The sequence below is a fragment of the Heptranchias perlo genome, unplaced genomic scaffold (assembly GCF_035084215.1).
Source record: "Heptranchias perlo isolate sHepPer1 unplaced genomic scaffold, sHepPer1.hap1 HAP1_SCAFFOLD_62, whole genome shotgun sequence".
In the NCBI taxonomy this organism is placed as follows: Eukaryota; Metazoa; Chordata; class Chondrichthyes; order Hexanchiformes; family Hexanchidae; genus Heptranchias; species Heptranchias perlo.
Window position 1 is genome coordinate 3,593,629 of NW_027139644.1, and position 19,826 is coordinate 3,613,454.

General features: G+C 45.2%; 1 protein-coding gene across 1 annotated transcript in view; it reads right to left on the reverse strand.

Annotated features, from left to right (window-relative positions):
- Positions 1-19,602, reverse strand: part of LOC137317439 (NACHT, LRR and PYD domains-containing protein 3-like) — a 79,655-nt gene extending 60,053 nt beyond the window's left edge. Inside the window, 2 exon segments of the mRNA XM_067980786.1 lie at positions 2,424-2,504; positions 19,495-19,602. Coding sequence (XP_067836887.1) covers positions 2,424-2,504; positions 19,495-19,602 — 189 coding nt within the window.
- Between the last annotated feature and the right edge of the window lie 224 nt (positions 19,603-19,826).

A 19,826-nucleotide genomic window follows, 5' to 3' on the forward strand; every position in this document is an offset into this window, starting at 1 on the left:
GTTAAATTCAGTCCACTTTTACACAACATTCCACGCTCTCTGATTGGGCGATTGGAATCTCCCTGTTCCACCGGAGGAGTTCGTTTGTTCCACGATACAGAATTAGAGAAAAGCTTTCGATATTCTCATTTTACAAAACTGATTCATAAAATGCAGCCTCGTCACTCCCCTGTTTTGTACAGAATCGCGCAGAATGTACGGCACAGAAATAGACCATTCGGCCCAACTCGTCCGTGCCAGTGTTTATGCAGTAGACGAGCCTCCTCCAATCCAGCTTGATCTAACCCGATCAGCATATCCTTCTATTCCTTACTCCCTCATGTGTGTATCGAGTTTCATCTTCAAAGCATCTTTTCTTTTCAGTGAAGATCTGTAACTTGGAGATTGCCTTCTCACCGACCCTGTACAGTTCACGTGTTGTTCCTCAGCCCCAAAAGCGCAGTCCCGGACCCACACAACGCCGAACCAGCCCTGCACCTTCACCCCACTGACCCAAATCCACACCACACACCACTGACCCAGTCGTACACCGAAACCCCACTGAACCAGTCCCACACCGACACCCCACTGACCCAGCCCCACACCGACATCCCACTGACCGAGTCCCACACCGACACCCCACTGACCCAGTCCCACACCGACACCCCGCTGACCCAGCCCCACACCGACATCCCACTGACCAAGTCCCACACCGACACCCCACTGACCCAGTCCCACACCGACATCCCACTGACCCAGTCCCACACCGACACCCTACTGACCCAGTCCCACACCGTCACCCCACTGACCCAAATCCACACTCACACACAATTGACCCAGTCCTACACCGAAACCCCATTGAACCAATTCCACACCCACAAACCACTGACCCAGTCCCACACCGACATCCCACTGACCCAGTCCCACACCCACACCCCACTGACCCAGTCCCACACCGACACCCCACTGACCTAGTCCCACACCGACACCCCACTGACCTAGCCCTACACCAATACCCCACTGACCCAGTCCCACACCGACACCCCACTGACCCAGTCCCACACCGACACCCCACTGACCTAGCCCTACACCGATACCCCACTGACCCAGTTCCACACCGACATCGCACTGACCCAGACCCACCTCGATATCACACTGACCCAGTCCCACACCCACACCCCACTGACCCAGTCCCACACCGACACCCCACTGACCCAGTCCCACACCGACATCGCACTGACCCAGTCCCACCTCGATATCACACTGACCCAGTCCCACACCGACACCCCACTGACCCAGTCCCACACCGACATCGCACTGACCCAGTCCCACCTCGATATCACACTGACCCAGTCCCACACCAACACCCCACTGACCCTGCCCCACACCAATACCACACTGTCCCTTCCAACCACTGAAATTAATTGATATTTTCATTGGCTCTCTCGGGTAGATTATTTTCTGACCCTCTCTGTTAGGTGATAAGTGTTCTCCCTTTATAAGTTGATAAGTTTACTCCTCAATATAATAGGGTTCAAAGCATTTATTGACATTCATCGGAATAAAGTATGCAACTTAACAGCACATTTACTGCTCAGGGAAGATTTCGAACAGGTTCTAGTTTTGAGCTCGAGGTTTTTCAAAGCTGATAAGGCCTGATCGAATTCCGAGTTATCTCTCCGAACACCCACTCTTTTATACCTTTTCCCCAATCCTGCCACGTGAGAATTCACACGTTCCATGTCAATACTGCTGTGTCCAGTGCACAGAATCAAGGACTATTTGGACCCGAACAATCAGCGCCCTATCAGTCACCTCTGAATCATCAGCAAAGTGATGGAGGGAGTTGGACCATCAAGTAACACTCGCTCGTCAATAATCTGCCCGCCAGCGCTCAGAACCGATTCCGCCAGAACCACTCGGTTTCAGACTTCTTTATCGTGTCAATCCACAAATGGATGCGAGAGTGGACAATCAGAGGACAAGTGAGGGGAACTCATCCCGTCAACAAGCAGCGTTTGACAGGGTGGGGCACCAAAGAGCTCCAGCAAACTGAGGTCAACGGGAGTCAAAGGGAAAACCTCCAGTGGCTGGAATCAGACGGGCCACCACACTGGGTTATGTTGGTGGTTGGGACTGTGTTGTATGTTGCAAAGCGTCAACCTCCAACTGTTTGTTCATAATATATATAATAATTCAGAAATACCTTCCAATAATATTTTAAATAATAGGATTTTAGCGGGAGAGAATAGGTTGAGGTTTTAGTCTCTTAAATGACGCTGCCACGAATGTTAATTTCAGGAAATAAACAACCCCTACATTCTGATCCGTGAGTAACTCCCCGACTTTCAATATAATTGAATAACTTCATAAGTAAACGGTGAAAGCCCCATTGGTCTACTTTAAAACACTGTAATTGTGCTCAGTATATTCGGGGTCCTTACCTTGTGCTGCGGCTCCTGATTCTGTTTCCACAGTGTCCGGGCAAGTTCGGGATGTGGGGTCTGCAGGTTAATGAACACACCCTGGGTAAAGATCAGTTACACATCACAGTCATAAACACGATCTTCAGCCTGATCAGTACAATCCCTCCCCGCCCTGTTCTCTGGTGTGGGGCTCGGTCTGAATCACACACCGTCTCATTCAAATTGAAATGGTCTGACAAATTACTGATATTTTAACCAAAGTCATAGAGTCTTAGAGTCATAGAGTTATACAGCACGGATAGAGGCCCTTCGGCCCATCGTGTCCGCGCCGGCCATCAGCCCTGTCTACTCTCATCCCATATTCCAGCATTTGGTCCGTAGCCTTGTATGCTATGGCATTTCAAGTGCTCATCCAAATGCTTCTTGAATGTTGTGAGGGTTCCTGCCTCCACAACCCTTTCAGACAGTGAGTTTCAGACTCCAACGACCCTCTGGGTGAAAAAGTTCTTTCTAAAATCCCCTCTAAACCTCCCGCCTTTTACCTTGAATCTATGTCCCCTTGTTATAGAACCCTCAACGAAGGGAAAAAAGCTCCTTAGTATCCATCCTATCTGTGCCCCTCATAATTTTGTACACCTCAATCATGTCCCCACTCAGCCTCCTCTGCTCCAAGGAAAACAAACCCAATCTTCCCAGTCTCTCTTCATAGCTGAAGCGCTCCAGCCCTCGTAACATCCTGGTGAATCTCCTCTGCACCCTTTCCAAAGCGATCACATCCTTCCTGTAGTGTGGCGACCAGAACTGCACACAGTACTCCAGCTGTGGCCTAACCAGTGTTTTATACAGCTCCATCATAACCTCCTTGCTCTTATATTCTATGCCTCGGCTAATAAAGGCAAGTATCCCATATGCCTTCTTTACCACCTTATCTACCTGTTCCGCCGCCTTCAGGGATCTGTGAACTTGCACACCAAGATCCCTCTGACCCTCTGTCTTGCCTAGGGTCCTCCCATTCATTGTGTATTCCCTTGCCTTGTTAGTCCCTCCAAAGTGCATCACCTCGCACTTTTCCGGGTTAAATTCCATTTGCCACTGTTCCGCCCATCTGACCAACCCATCTATATCGTCCTGCAGACTGAGGCTATCCTCCTCGCTATTTACCACCCTACCAATCTTTGTATCATCAGCGAAGTCATTACTTCTTTGTGCGGAAAAAAAAATCAAATCCCCCCAGCTGTTCCATCTGTGGTTCAGAAGACCCCGCATTGAAACTGAATTCTGTAGCCAGATTCAGTTCCGTGTCCTCAATTCGATTTTAACACTCACCATAAAATCCTGTTTATTATCGAACCATTAAAGGCCACAGGTGGCAAGGGGCAAAGCTCGCTGTTAGTTTATTGGGATCAAACACCAGAGGGAAGGACACAGTGAACTCTCTGAGTTGAAACGTTAAATGTTTGGAATTATCTCCTCTTTCCATAATTGACCGTATCATTGTCCCGATTCTAACTCTGTATAACTGTAACACATTCTGATCCGGGCTCCATTAATCTCAGTATTGGGTGTATTATAATGTTAATCTGATCCTTATTGCCCTGAATTTGTACAATTCCTGTCACATGACTGGTTACAGGTTATTTCCCAATTGTTATTTATTAGCAACCGAGCAATGATTATAATCTCCTTGCAGAAAGTCTCCAGTTAATGAGTAACAGTCTCGGCCTTGATCAGGATATTTACACCCTTCAGTATCAGGCTCCAGGTTTCACTTACTGGAACTGAATCAGTAAATGTGTGTGGGAAACAAACGAGATTTCAGTTTCATCGGCCTGTTAATCTTTATTGTGGATGAAGTAATTTCATCTTTTCATTTAATCTTTGTTTTAAAAGTTTAGCAGCGGGTTCAATTTAATGTGAGGCTGAGAAACTCTGAACATTAAATTCATTTCCAAATTAGTATTTGTATTTAGTAGAAATATTAAAAGTTCATGCTACCCATTGCGACTCCACTATGTCTGATTCCCCTTCCTGCTTCTCTGTTCTCCAACTCCGTTTACGGCTCCCCCTGCTTCATGTCTGAAATCCCTGTTTTTCACCTGTCTATTTCCCCGACCGATTCTGTACCTGACCTTTAATGTTTGTTATCCCCCCACCCCCCACACCAACACAGACCGCATCCATATCTGTTTCTCGCCTTGGTTCCATTCACTCTGCTCTATGTCTGATTCTGTTCTAACTTGCCTTCCCCAGATGCACTTTTCATCCGACCTGCACTTATATTTATTCTGAGGCTGTGAAATTCATCATTAGCATATGTATTTAATATTGATATTAAAAGTTCATATTAGCTCGTGCGACTCCTCCGTACCTTATCCCCCTTCCTGCTTCTCCGTGTTGCCGCTCCCAGTTTGTTTATAGCTCCCCTGCTTCGTGTCGGACATCCCTGCCTTTTACCTGTCGACTTCCCCCACCCATTCTGTGCCAGGCCGTTTATGTTTCTAACACTTAATATATATTTACACACATTTTTCCTATTTGCCTTTCTATTATTTGCACTTTTTTCATATTTCCTTTTTGCAGCTCGTAATATCTCCTCTGCCTTCCTTTGTTGTGTTCTCTATCTCTCCCAGTCCTCTGGATTACCACTTTACTTGGCATTTGTGTAAGTCACTTCCTTTAGCTTTATACTGCCTCTTACCTCACACGTTCACCATGGTTGCTTGACTGTACAAGTGGAATATTATGCTCTTTAGGGATATGTTTTGGATGAACAGATCTGTTCTATACACAAAACAAAAGGACAGACTGAATCCAGCCAATTACCGCCCTCCCATCCACCTCTCAATGATCAGTAACCTGATGGACGGACTCATTAATCGCGCCATCGAGAAACATTCACTCATCAATAATCTGTACAGTGACGCTCAGTTCGGGCGGTGCCTCAAATCCCCGGATCCCCACTTCTTCACAGATACAAGTATTGAATGCTAGAGAAGAAGTGACCGTAATTCGCTTGGACAACAAGGCAGCGTTTGTCTGGATTTGGCACCAAGGAGCCCCAGCATCCTGAGGTCAATGCGGGTCAAATGATAAACCGTCCCGTGGCTGGAATCATTGGATTTCGGTGAAGGTTAGAGGCTGTGATATACTTTGAAAAGTCTCAACCTCTAACAGTGTCATAAACGAAGATTATCTTTGAATACTCGTTACATATGCAGAATTTTAGTGAGGAGTTTACATTTGGTAATTTGGTTCTGTTAAATGGCGCTTCTTCCAGTAAGTTCACTTATGTAAAAAAAAAACAATCTTTTCTTACCTGATCCAATATGGATACAACTTTTCAATCTCATTGAACTAATACACAAATACACGGCGATGGATCAGTTCTGCTGCATTAAAACACTGTAATTGTGATCAATATATTCGGGGTCCTTACCTTGTGCTGCGGCCCCTGATTCTGGGTAAGTTCGGGATGTGGGGTTTGCAGGTTAATGAACACACCCTGGGTAAAGATCAGTTACACACCACAGTGATAAACACGACCTTCAGCCTGGTCAGTACAATCCCTCCCCGCCCTGTTCTCTGGTGTGGTGCACGGTCTGAATCACACACGGTCTCATTCAAATTGAATTGGTCCGATAAATTACTGATATTGTAACCAAAATCGTTAATTCTTTGTGTGAAAACAATTACTAAGTCCCCCCAGCTCTTCCATCTGCGGTACAGAAGACCCCGCAGTGAAACAGTGTTCTGTCGCCGGATTCAGTTCCGTATTCTCAATTCGATTTTAATACTCACCATAAAACCTGTTTATTAACGAAACATAAAAGGGCACAGATAGCAAGGGAAAAAGCTCGCTGTTACATTATTGGGATCAATCACCAAAGGAAAGGACGCAGTGAACTCTCTGAGATGAAATGATAATTGTTTGGAATTATCTTCCCTTTCGATAATTGGTTGTTTCTTCGTCCCGATTCTAACTCTGTATAAATTCCAATCCCGACTCTATCAATCTCAGTATTGGTTCTATTATATTGTTAATCTGATACTTATTGCCCCGAATGTGTTCAATTCCTGTCACATGATTGGTTACAGTTTATTTTCCAATGATGACCATTTATTACCAACAGAGCAATGATTATAATATCCTGCAGTTAATGAGTAACAGTCTCGGCCTTGATCAGGATATTCACAACCTTCAGTATCAGGCTCCACGTTTCCTTTACTGGAACTGAATCAGCAAATGTGTGCGGTAAACAAGTGTCACTTCTGCTTCATCGGCCTGTTAATCTTTATTGGGGGTGATGGAATTTCACCTTTTCATTTAATCTTTGTTTTAAAAGTTTAGCAGCGGATTCAATTTTTTGTGAGGCTGAAACACTGTGAACATTAATTTCATTTCCAAATTAGTATTTGAAAATAACAGAAATATTAAAAGTTCATGCTACCCATTGAGACTCCTCCGTGTCTGATTCCCCTTCCTGCTTCTCTCTCCTCCCGCTCCGTTTCTGGCTCCCCCTGCTTCCTGTCCGAAATCACTGCCTTTTACCTGTCTACTCCCCCGCCCCCACCGATTCTGTACCTGACCTTTAATGTTTGTTTCCCCCCTCACACAGACCGGTTCCATATCTGTTTCTCCCCTTGTTTCCATTCCCTCAGCTCTATGTCTGAATCTGTTCTAACTTGCCTTCCCCAGATGCACTTTCCATCCCACCTGCTCCGTGACTGAAAGTCCCCCTGCACCTGCAACCGCCTCCAGTTCGACTGCCTTCCCACACTCCTATCTCTCCCCTAACCCTCTATTCCATCCCCACCTGCTGCAATCCTAATTCTCCCCTTGCCCTTCCTTTCCTCCTGGTCCATGCCTGATCTTCCTCACATCCTTTCGCCCTCCTGCTCGGTAACTGATTTCCCCCTCCTTTCATTCCACATGCCCCATGCCTGATTACCTTCCCTGCTTCCTTCCCCATCCTGCTGCATGTCTGTTTTCCCACCCACCACAAAGGATGTAACAAAGCTATTCTAACTACCCCAGTGTCACACGAAGTACGGGCAGAATCCAACATTAACTGCACAGCCCATCCTGTTTTATTTTCACCCAATGCAGTTACAGACTCGGGAAATAATTTCTGTTTAGTCACACATCTCCATTTAAAAGATTCCACGTGTGGTATTTTGCCTATTTTCTAGTCTCACTGGGTTATGCTCTCATTCTGGGGTCCAATTATGCTGTTTTTGTCGTTCGCTTCTATTTCCCCATTGAATGGATAGTTCACATCTGGAATTTTTAGTGATGCGGTATGTTCCAGGGCAGCAAGTCATCGATTGTCATGAAATATAGGAACAGGAGTAAACCATTCCGACCCTGGAGCTGGCTGCACTATTTTTTGACACCTTTATTCATCACAAAATCAAACGAAACCAGAATCAAATCCTAACTTTATTCTCAGTGTCGATGATGCACTCCAGTCCCTGCGGCGTCCAGCGGTGGCGGAAAGCGTCAAGCGCATCCCTGATCCAATATTGAGTGAGATCATGGCTGGTGTGTATCTCAACTCCATTCAGCCGCCTTAACTCCAAATCCATTGAAAAACTGAACGAACAAAAATCTACCGATTTCAGTATTGAAAGCTTTAATTGTTCCAGCTTCCGAAGACTCCAGCGGAAGAGAATTCCAGATTTCTACGACCTGTATGTGAAAAAGTGCTTCCTTATTTCCCTTCTGAAAGGTCTAACTCGAATTTAAGATTATGTCCCCTCGTTCGTGATTCCCCATCATAGGAAATAGTTTCTCTGCATCTAGCCTATCGAATCCTTTTAACATTTTAAACATCCCGATCAGATCACTCCTCAACATTCTGGACTCGAGGGAATAGAGGCCAAGTTGATACAACCTGTCAATTTGAGTACAGACCATTTATCCCCACTGTCTCCCAACTCCATAACCTCTCAATCTGAGTACATACCATTTATCCCCACTGTCTCCCAACTCCCTAACCTGTCAATCTGAGTAAATACCATTTATCCCCACTGTCTCCCAACTCCCTAACCTGTCAATCTGAGTAAATACCATTTATCCCCACTGTCTCCCAACTCCCTAACCTGTCAATCTGAGTACATACCATTTATCCCCACTGTCTCCCAACTCCCTAACCTGTCAATCTGAGTGCATACCATTTATCCCCACTGTCTCCCAACTCACTAACCTGTCAATCTGAGGACATATCATTTATCCACACTGTCTCCCAACTCCATAACCTCTCAACCTGAGTACATACCATTTATCCCCACTGTCTCCCAATTCCGTAACCTGTCAATCTGAGGACATATCATTTATCCCCACTGTCTCCCAACTCCCTAACCTGTTAATCTTAGTACATACCATTCATCCCCACTCTCTCCCAATTCCCGAACCTGTCAATCTGAGGACATACCATTTATCCCCACTGTCTCCCAACCCCGTAACCTGTCAACCTGAGGACATACCATTTATCCCCACTGTCTCTCAACCCCATTACCTGTCAGTCTGAGGACATAACATTTATCCCCACTGTCTCCCAACCCCGTAACCTGTCAATCTGAGGTCATACCATTTATCCCCACTCTCTCCCAACTCCCTAACCTGTCAATCTGAGTACATACCATTTATCCCCACTGTCTCCCAACTCCCTAACCTGTCAATCTGAGGAAATACCATTCAACCACACTGTCTCCCAATTCCGTATCCTGTCAATCTGAGTTCATACCATTTATCCCCACTGTCTCCCAACTCCCTAACCTGTCAATCTGAGTAACTACCATTTATCCCCACTGACTCCCAACTCCCTTACAATTTCTAACCCAAGTCAAAATTCCAAGCTCTCTCGTTTTTGCCAATTATCTTTTGTGTGGAACCTTATCGAATGTCTTCTGGAAGTTCTCATAGATAACATCTACAGACATTGTTTTTCTACCTTATTAGTGATCTCCTCAAAACATTCAACTGGATTAGTCAGACATGAGTTCGCTTTAACAGAGCCACGCAATCTCTCTCTCTGATCAGCTCATATTTGCTCAGTCACACTATAATTAATCACCAATTCTGGTAACATCCCTGCAACTGACGTTAAACTGACAGGCCTACAGTTACCTGGTTTCTCTATCTCACCCTAAATAATGCAATGACAGTAGCAATTTTGCTGCACAGTCCAGCGGCACAATTCCCGAATCAAGAGAGCTTTGTAAGATTATGACTAACGCTTCTGCAATTCCAACACCTCCTTGTTTTAATACCCTGGGGTGTTTACCATTCGCCTTTTTATTACTTGCAAATCTTATTTCCGTATTCACTTCTTGCATCTCTTAATATTTTCTTCGTATCCCTTTGTTGTTTCCGATATTTCTCCCAGTCCTCTGGATTGCCGCTTTACTTGGCATGTGTGTCCGTCACTTCCTTCCTCCCCTCCCCTTCCCCCCGCCCTTTCCCTGACTCTGTACTTGCTTAAAAACTGTTAAATCTTTAATTCTTCCAGTTCTGATGAAAGATACTTCAATCTTAAGCGTTAAATCTGTTCTTCTACCCACGGATGCTGCCTGACGTGCTGAGCATTTCCAGCATTTTTCAGATTTGCAGCATCCGCATTATTTCATCAATAATCTGTTCAGATACACTCAGTTCGGGCGGTGTCTCAAATCCCCGGACCCTGACTTGTTCACCAATACAAGAGTTGAATACGAGAGAAGAAATGACAGTAACTCTCCTGGACAACAAGGCAGCGTTTGTTTGGATTTTGCACGAAGGAGCCCCAGCATCCTGAGGTCAATGCGGGTCAAAGGATAAATCTCCCGTTGTTGGAAACATTGGATTTCGGTGACGGTTCGAGGCTGTGATTTACATTCAAAAGTCTCAACCTCTAACCGTGTCATAAACGAAAATTATCTTTGAAAATTATTTACAACAGCATGATTTCAGTGCGTGAGTTAACATTTGGACATTTTATTCTGTTAAATGGCGCTTCTTCCAGTAAGTTAACTTTTGTAAAAAAAATCGTTTCAATATTGATACATTCAACTCAGAGAGTTCACAATATGGATGCAACTTTTCAATCTCATTGAACTAATACACAAATACACGGCGATGGGTCAGTTCTGCTGCTTTAAAACACTGCAATTGTGCTCAGTATATTCGGGGTCCTTACCTTGTGCTGCGGCTCCTGATTCATTTTCCATAGTGTCCGGGTAAGTTAGGGTTGTGGGGTCTGCAGGTTAATGAACACAACCTGTGTAAAGATCAGTTACACATCACCGTCATAAACACGCCCTTCAGCCTGATCAGTACAATCCCTCTCCGCCCTGTTCTCTGGTGTGAGGCTCGGTCTGAATCACACACCGTCTCATTCGGATTGAATTGTTCTGATAAATTACTGATCTTTTAACCGAAGTCATTAATTCTTTGTGTGGTAACAATGATTAAATTGACCCCCAGCTCTTCCATCTGTGGTTCACGAGACCCCACAGAGAAACTGTGTTCTGCAGCCGGATTCAGTTCTGTGTCCTCAATTCGATTTTATTGCTCATCATAAAACTTCTTTATTATCGGAAAATAAAAGGGCAGAGACAGCAAGGGGCAAATCTCGCTGTTAGTTTATTGGCGTCAAACGCCAGAGGGAAGGACACATTGAACTCTCTGAGTTGAAACGTTAAGTGTTTGGAATTATCTTGCCTTTCGATCAGCAGTTGTTTGTTTATCACTATTCTAATTCTGTGTAAATGAATTGTATTCGGATCCCGGCTTTATTAATCTCAGTTTAAAGCCCGTTTTCATGCCAACCTGATCCTTATTGCCCTGAATTTGTACAATTGCCGTCACAGGTTATTTTCCTATTAACAACAGAGCAATGATTACGCAGGCAGAAAGGAAATGGGTGACCGCCAGGCAGAGGAAAAGGACTAGGCAGGTAGAGCAGGAGTCCCGTGGGGCCATCACCTTCTCGAACTGATAAACCGCTTTGGATACTTTTGGGGGAGATGGCTTGACAGGGGAAAGCAGCAAGAGCCAAGTTCGTGGCACCACGGGTGGCTCTGCTGCACAAGAGAGGAGGAAAGAAGAGGCAGGGCTATATTGATAGAGCATTCAGTTGTAAGGGGAACAGATAAGCGTGTCTGTGGCGGCAAACGCGACGCCAGGATGGTATGTTGCCTCCCTGGTTCGAGGGTCAAGGATGTCACGAAGCGGGGCTGCAGGGCATTCTGGAGGGGGAGGATGAACAGCCAGTAGTCGTGGTCCATATCGGTACCAACGACATAGGTAAAAAGGGATGAGGTCCTGTAAGGTGAATTTAAGGAGTTCGGAGATAAATTAAAAAGCAGGACCTCAAAGGTATTAATCTCAGGATTACTACCAGTGCCACGTGCTAGTGAGTATAGCAACAGGAAAATAGACCGGATGAATGCGGGATGGTGTAGGAGGGAGGGATTTAGGTTCCTGGGACATTGGGAGCGGTTCTGGGGGAGGTGGGCCCTGTACAAGCGGGAGAGGTTACAGCCGAGCAGAACCGGGACCAATGTCCTCGCGGGGGGCTTTGCTAGTGCTGTTGGAGAAGGTTTAAACTGGAGTGGCAGGGGGATGGGAACCTGAGCGGGGAGTCAGAAAGGAGTAAAGTTGAGAGCAGCAAGAGAGGGGAAGACCCAGGGGAAATTTTCAATACAAATAGTACAAACAGTTGTTCAAGAACAAGTGAAAGGGAAAAAGCATAGAGCAGCAGAAAGAAAGTGTACTTCAGGCACTACAGATAAAGTGAAAACGAAAAGGCGGAAAACGATTAACCCAGCATCAAAGCTAAAGGTCAGGCTAGGGCGTATGCCCCAACTAAGAGTTCTAAATACAAATGCACGGAGTATAAAGAATAAATTAAATGAACTACAGGTTCAGATTCAAATTGGAGGGGATGTCATGATAGCTATTACTGAGACATGGCTGCAGGATGGTCAGGATTGGGCACTAAATATAACAGTTTATAAGGTCTACAGGAGAGATAGGGAAAATGGAAGAGGGGGAGGAGTAGCCTCAGTGATAAGAGATTAAATCACTTTATTGATAAAGGAGGATATAACGAGAGGTAAGCAGCCAACAGAGGCCTTATGGGTTGAATTGAGAAATAGGAAAGGATCTAAGACTATAGTGGGGGTTGTGTATAGGACCCCTGGCAGCAGCTCTGAAGTGCTCGATTGTGTAAATGCAGAGATTAGACAAGCGTGTAACAAAGGCATAGTGATCTTAATGGGGGACTTTAACCTTCACATAGATTGGAAAAAGCAGACTAGCAACTGTCAGAAAGGCAGTGAATTGATTGAGTGTGTCCGGGATAGTTTTCTACAGCAGTATGTCCTGGAGGCAACAAGGGGGCAAGCCATACTAGATTTAGTAATGAGTAATGAACCTGATTTAGTTAACAGCTTAAATGCGTGAACATCTATCCAATAGCGTTCGGAATATGATCGAGTTCAAGGTAGTGTTTGAAAGGTTAAAAAAGTGAATCAGCTGCTAAGATTCTAGACTTGGGTAAGGCCGACTTCAATGGGATGAGACAGAGACTGTCCACAGTAAACTGGGCAAATCTGTTAATGGGTAAAACGTCTGATGATCAGTGGGAAATGTTTAAAGAATCGGTTTGTAGCACTGAGGGGCAGGAACTCTACTTGCCAAAAATAAACAGCCATGGACAACTAAAGAGGTCAGGGACATAAGGAAAGGGCATACAAAAAGGCAAAAAATTGCAAATGGGAAAGATACAAAGATCAATAAAGGGTCACAAAACAGATAGTAAGAGCGACAAAAAGAGAGTATGAAAAGAAACTTGCAAGGGATATCAAAACCAATACAAAGAACTTTTATAGTTATATTAGGGAAAAGAGGGTAGTCAGGAGCAGTGTTGGCCGTTTAAAAACTGAAAGTGGGGATATTGTCATTGACAATGGGGAAACGGCGGACATGTTGAATAATTACTTTGCGTCAGTATTTACAGTCGAAAAAGAGGATAGCATGCCAGAAATCCCAAGAAAACTAATATTGAATCAGGGACAGGGACTCAATAAAATTGATATAAGTAAAACAACAGTAATGAAGAAAATAATAGCACTAAAGAGTGACAAATCCCAGGACCAGATAGTTATCATCCCAGGGTTTTCAAGGAAATAGGTGAGAACATTGCAGATGCCCTAACTATAATCTTTCAAAGTTCTCCAGATTCAGGAACCGTCCTTCTAGATTGGAAAATTGCACATGTCACTCAGCTTTTGAAGAAAGAAGAGAGAGGGAAACCAGGGAATTCTAGACCAGTTAGCTAACATCTGTTGTGGGGAAAATGCTGGAATCTATAATTAAGGATAGGGTGACTGAACACCTCGAGAATTTTCAGTTAATCAGAGAGAGCCAGCATGGATTCTTGAAAGGTAGGTCGTGCCTGACAAACCTGATTGAATTTTTTGAAGAGGTGACTAAAGTAGTGGTCAGGAGAATGTCAATGGATGTTATTTATATGGCCTTCCGGGAGGCATTTGATAAAGTCCCACATAAGAGACTGTTAGCTAAGATAGAAGCCCATCGAATCGAGGTAAAAGTACGGACTTGCAGGCGACAGAGAGTAGGGATAAATTGTGGGTACTCACATTGGCAGGATGTAACTAGTGGAGTCCCGCAGGGATCTGTCTTGGGGCCTCAGTTATTCACAATATTTATTAACGACGTAGATGAAGGCATAGAAAGTCTCATATCTAAGTTTGCAGATGACACAAAGATTGATGGCATTGTAAGCGATGTAGATGATAACATAAAATTACAAAGCGATATTGATAGATTTGGTGAATGGGCAAAACTGTGGCAAATGGAAATCAATGTAAACAAATGTGAGGTCATCCACTTTGGATCAAAAAGGGATAGAACTGTGTACTTTCTAAATGGTAAAACGTTAAGAACAGTAGATGTCCAAAGGGACTTAAGGATTCAGGTACATAGTTCATTGAAGTGTCATGAACAGGTGCTGAAAATAATCAAGAAGGCGAATGGAATGGTGGCCTTTTATCCAGAGGACGAGAGTACAAGGGGGCAGAAGTTATGCTGCAGCTATACAAAACCTTGGTTCGGCCGGAAATCCCAAGAAAACTAATATTGAATCGGGGACAGGGACTCAATAAAATTAACATAAGTAAAACAACAGTATGAAGAAAATAATAGCACTAAAGAGCGACAAATCCCAGGACCAGATAGTTATCATCCCAGAGTCCGCCGTTTCCCCATTGTCAATGACAATATCCCCACTTTCAGTCTTCAAAGGGCCAACACTGCTCCTGACTACCCTCTTTTTCCTAATATAACTTTAAAAGTTCTTTGTATTGGTTTTGATATCCCTTGCAAGTTTATTTTCATACTCTCTTTTTGTCGCTCTTACTATCTGTTTGGTTAGACCGCACATTGAGTACTGTGAGCAGTTCTGGGCACCGCACCTTCGGAAGGGCATATTGGCCTTGGAGGGAGTGCAGCTTAGGTTTCCTAGAATGATACCCGGACTTCAAGGGATAAGTTACGAGGAGAGATCACATAAATTCGGGTTGTATTCTCTGGAGTTTAGAAGGTTAAAGAGTGATCTGATCGAAGTTTATAAGATATTAAGGGGAACAGATAAGGTGGATAGAGAGAAACTATTCCCGCTGGTTTGGGATTTTAGGAGTAGGCGGCACACTCTAAAAATTAGAGCCAGATCTTTCAGGAGTGAGAGTAGAAAACATTTCCACACACAAAGGGTGGTAGAAGTTTGGAACGGCAATTGATACTCGCTCAATTGCTAAATTTAAATCTGAGATAGATAGCTTTTTGTCAACCAAAGGTATTAAGGGATATGAGCCAAAGGCAGGTATCTGGAGTTAGATCACAGATCAGCCATGATCTTATCAAATGGCGGAGCAGGCATGAGGGGCTGAATGACCGACTCCTGTTTCTATGTTCCTATGTTCCAAAACTCCAGCTGGTGCCAGTTTGACTCCGTTTGTATCTTTAACTGTAGTGTATCGGTGATTTAATAGGAACAACAAATGAACCCTCTCCGTGCCTCTCACCGTAACAAGCTTGCCCCTCAGTAAGATCGCTGCCTGATTGGCAGCCGTTATGCTTCAGGATCAGGGTGGCCATTTTGTCTTAGCTTCATGGCGGCCAATTTGTTCAATATGACCATCTTGCCCCCAAGTAAGTTGGCCGCCTTGCCCCTCAGTTAAATTGCAGCGTTGTCCCTCAGTAAGATGTTCAACTTGCCCCTGAGTAAGATGACTGCCTTACTGGTGTCCATTTTGTTTCAGGTTCATGGCGTTGAAGTTGTTGTTCAGAGATTCTTGGTTTCATGGTAACTACGGCACAAGAGGAGACCATTCGGCCCACTGTACCAGTGCCGCCTCTTTGAAAGGTTTGTCGAATTAGTCCCATTTCCCCCTCCGCTCTTTCCCTACACGCTTTATGGAGGCTTTATAATCGTACTTGTATTATGGAAATACATATTTATCTTTATATGCAAATTGATGCTGTAGTAGTTGCTGTAATATATAAATACAAGTTGTTGTTGTCGATCAAGATTGTCTCTCAATCTTTTACTCTTTAGATTCTTCTCCTTTATAAACTGGGCTTTGTTTCTGTGTAAATGAATGTTACTGAGAGATTGTCCCTGTAACTGAGTGAGGGATCATGCTGTGTATTAGGTTTAAAAAAAAAACTTTTTTGCTTTGTCTGTTTTAAAAGTCATGAATTAGTTTCAACTCTTTGGCTAATTGGAAAAAGCCACAAACTGTAAGTTGACATCAAAGCCCGTGCATTTTTTGCTACTTTACCCCTATATGTTGCAGGCTTTTTATCCACTGCTAATTAAAACAAGAGAAAAGAGCAAAGGTAAAGTTCGTTCGCCTTTGCAAACTGCAACATATATGGGTAAAGTAGCAAAAAATGCCCAGGCTTTTTGCCCACGGCTCCAGGAACAGAACAGAAAATGAGCACAGGGGCCATTTGGAACCTGCAGCAAACACTAACCAGGACAGACAGACAGACCAGCACCTTTTAGGGGAGGGGTGTGAGGCAGTGGTGAGTGAGGGAGTGAGTGGCAAAGCAGGAGGGAAAACCCTGCAAACTTGTATTGGAGAGAGAGAGAAGCAACATTTGCTCTTCAGTCTGCCCTGAGTGTCTTTCTGTCTCTCTCTCTCCCAACTTTTCTCTCTTTTCTTTCGATTCTCTGCCTTGTAACTGGGGATTTCGTTTGTCAGTGATGTTTGCTGAGAGATTTCCTGCCTGTGTAATGGAATGAGTGAGTGAGTGAGTGTGAGGGAGCCCTGGGCTCCTGCTGTGCCTTTGTAATCGCTTGCTTTGTTTTAATCTATTCCATTTCACTATCTTTCTCTTCCTGCAGAGGAATATTTTTGTGGAAATGCTGTAACATGAAGATGTGCAAAGAGAATTTTTGGTAGGACGATGATTCCTTGTACAGGAAACTTTCTCTCCACAGGGGACTGACCGAGGCCTTCACCACAGGCTGCACGCAATTAACCTCACGTGAGTTGTGTCCGGGTCACCGTGAGATCAATGGGACCACTGTGGGATCACGGGTTGCTGTGGGATCTCTGAGACACGGCAAGTTCACTGGGATACTATGGGATCACTGGGACACTGTGGGATCGGGACAATATGGGATCATTAGGTTGCTGTGAGATCACTGGGACACTGTGGGATCACTGGGACACTGGGATCATGGGTTACTGTGTGATCACTGGGACACTGCAGGTTCACTGAGATATTGTGGGATCACTGAACACTGTGGGATCAGAGGGACACTGCTGGTTCACTGGGATATTGTGGTATCACTGGGACACTGTGGATCAGATTAAAAAGGATAATGGAATGTTGGCCTTTATTCAAGAGGGCTGGAATATAAAGGGATGGAAATTAAGTTACAGCTGTACAGAACTCTGGTTAGACAACATCTGGAGGACTTCATTGAGTTTTGGGCACTGCACCTCAGGGGGGATATTGGAGGGGGTGCGGCGCAGATTCACCAGAATGATATCAGGGCGAAAAGGGTTAAATTATGAGGCCAGGTTGCATGGACAAGGCTTGTATTCTTCTTAATATAGAAGATTAAGGGGTGATCTAATTGAGGTGTTTAAGGTGATTAAAGGAGTTGATAGGGTAGATGGAGAGAAACTACTTCCTCTGGTAGGAAATCCAGAACAAGGGGGCATAACCTTAAAATTAGAGCTTGGCCGTTCAGGGGTGATTTCAGGAAGCACTTCTTGACACAAAGGGGAGTAGAAATCTGGAACTCTCTCCCACAAAAGTCTGTTGAGGCGGGGGGTCAATCCGAAACTTTAAAACGGAGATTGATAGATTTTTATTAAGCAAGGGTATTAAGGATTCTGGAACCAAGGCGGGTTGATGGAGTTCAGATGCAGATCAGCCATGATCTAATTGAATAGCGGAACAGGTTCAACGAACTGAATTGTCTACTCCTGTTCCTATGCAACAGACTCGTGGGGCTGAATGACCTCGTTTGTTCCTATGTAACATGCTCGAGGAGCTGAATGACCTCCACCTGTTGCTATGTAACAGGCTCCACTGGCTGAATGGCCTCCTCCAGTTCCTGTACAACAGTTTTGAGGGGCTGAATAGCCTCCTCCTGTTCCTAGTTAACAGGCTCGATGGACGGAATGTCCTCCTGTTCCTGTGTAACAGGCTCGAAGGGCTGAATGGCCTCCTCCTGTTCCTGTGTAGCAGCCTTGAAGGGCTGAATGGCCGCCGCCTATTCCGACCGAACAGGCTTGAGGGGCTGAATGGCCTCATCCTTTTCCAGTGTAATAGGCTCAAGGGGCTGAATGGCTTTCAGTTGCAGTATAACAGGCTTGAGGGGCTGAATGGCCTCCTCCTGATACTATCTAACAGGCTTCGGGAGCTGGTTAGCCTCCTGTTCGTGTCTAACAGTCTCGAGTGGCTAAATGGCCTCGTCCTGTACCAGTGTCACAGGCTTGAGGGACTGCATGACCTCCAGTTCCTGTATAACAGGCTCCAAGGGCTGAAAAGCCTCAACCTGTTCCTATCTAGCAGGCTTGAGGGACTGATTGGCCTCCTGTTACTGTGTGACAGGCCCGAAGGTCCCAATGGCCTGTTGCTGTTCCTGTTTAACAGCCTTGAGGTGCTTGCCGCCAATTCATCCAAGATGGCTGCCGTACTTGCCGTCATGCGGGCAGTGTGTAAATACACACATATATATGTTATAAATACAGATTGTTGTTGGTGTAATCGTAGTTGTTGTGGTGGTGGTCTGAATATAAAGGTTGCCACTTTGGGTTCACTCCGGTATGACTGGTTGCACTGTGGGATCAATGGGTACAATCTTCATTCACTGTCGGGTCGCTGTGGGATCGCTGGGGAGGCTCTGCGCGGTACTTGCCGCCATTTTGTCCAAGATGGCCGCACTACTAGCCGCCATTTTGTCCAAGATGGCCCAAGTACTTGCTGCCATTTTGCCAAAGGTGGCTGCGGTACGTGCTACCATTCTGGCCGTGTGTAAATATGCACGCATATATATCATATAAATATAAATATGATACATTTCTAAAAAGACAAGTTATTGTTGTGGTCCTGTTCTAAATATAAAGACTGCCAGGTTGGGAATCACCCTGGGGTGACTGAGTGCACTCTGGGAGCACTCTGAAGTGACTGGATGCAAACTGGGAATCCTGGGTGCAAACTGGGACCACTCTGAGCTGACTGGATTCACTCTGGGATACTGCGTGTAATCCGGGATCACTCTGGGGTGACTGGGTGCATGCTGGGATCCCTCGGTGCACTCTGGAATCACTCTGTGGTGACGAGGTGCACTCTGGGGTCATTGAGGGATCACTGTCGACACTCTGCATGGTAATTTCCGCCGTTTTGTCCAAGATGGCAGCGTAGTTGTCGCCATTTTATCCAAGATGGGTGCCGCACTGGCCGCCATTTTGTCCAAGATGGACACCGGACTTGTGCTCATTTTGTCGAACATGGCCGCAATAGTTATCGCCATTATGTTCAAGATGACCGCCGTACTTGCAGCTTTTTTTCCAAGATGGCCGCCGTTATTACCGCCAATTTGATCAGGAAGGCCGCTGGACAAACCCGCGTTTTGTCCAAGATGGCTGCCGTACTTGCAGTCATGCGGGCCGTGTGCAAATACACATCTATATGTTATCAATACAAATTGTTGTTGTTGTTGTAGTTGTTGCGGTGGTGGTCTAAATATAAAGACTGCCACTCTGGGATCCCTCTCGGGTGCCCATTGCCTCCCCGAGAGGGGACCGCCCGAGGAATCCTCCAGAGGGGGCCGACGGAGGCCTCCCCCAGAGGGGACCGACCATGGCCTCCTCCAGAGGCTGCGCCCA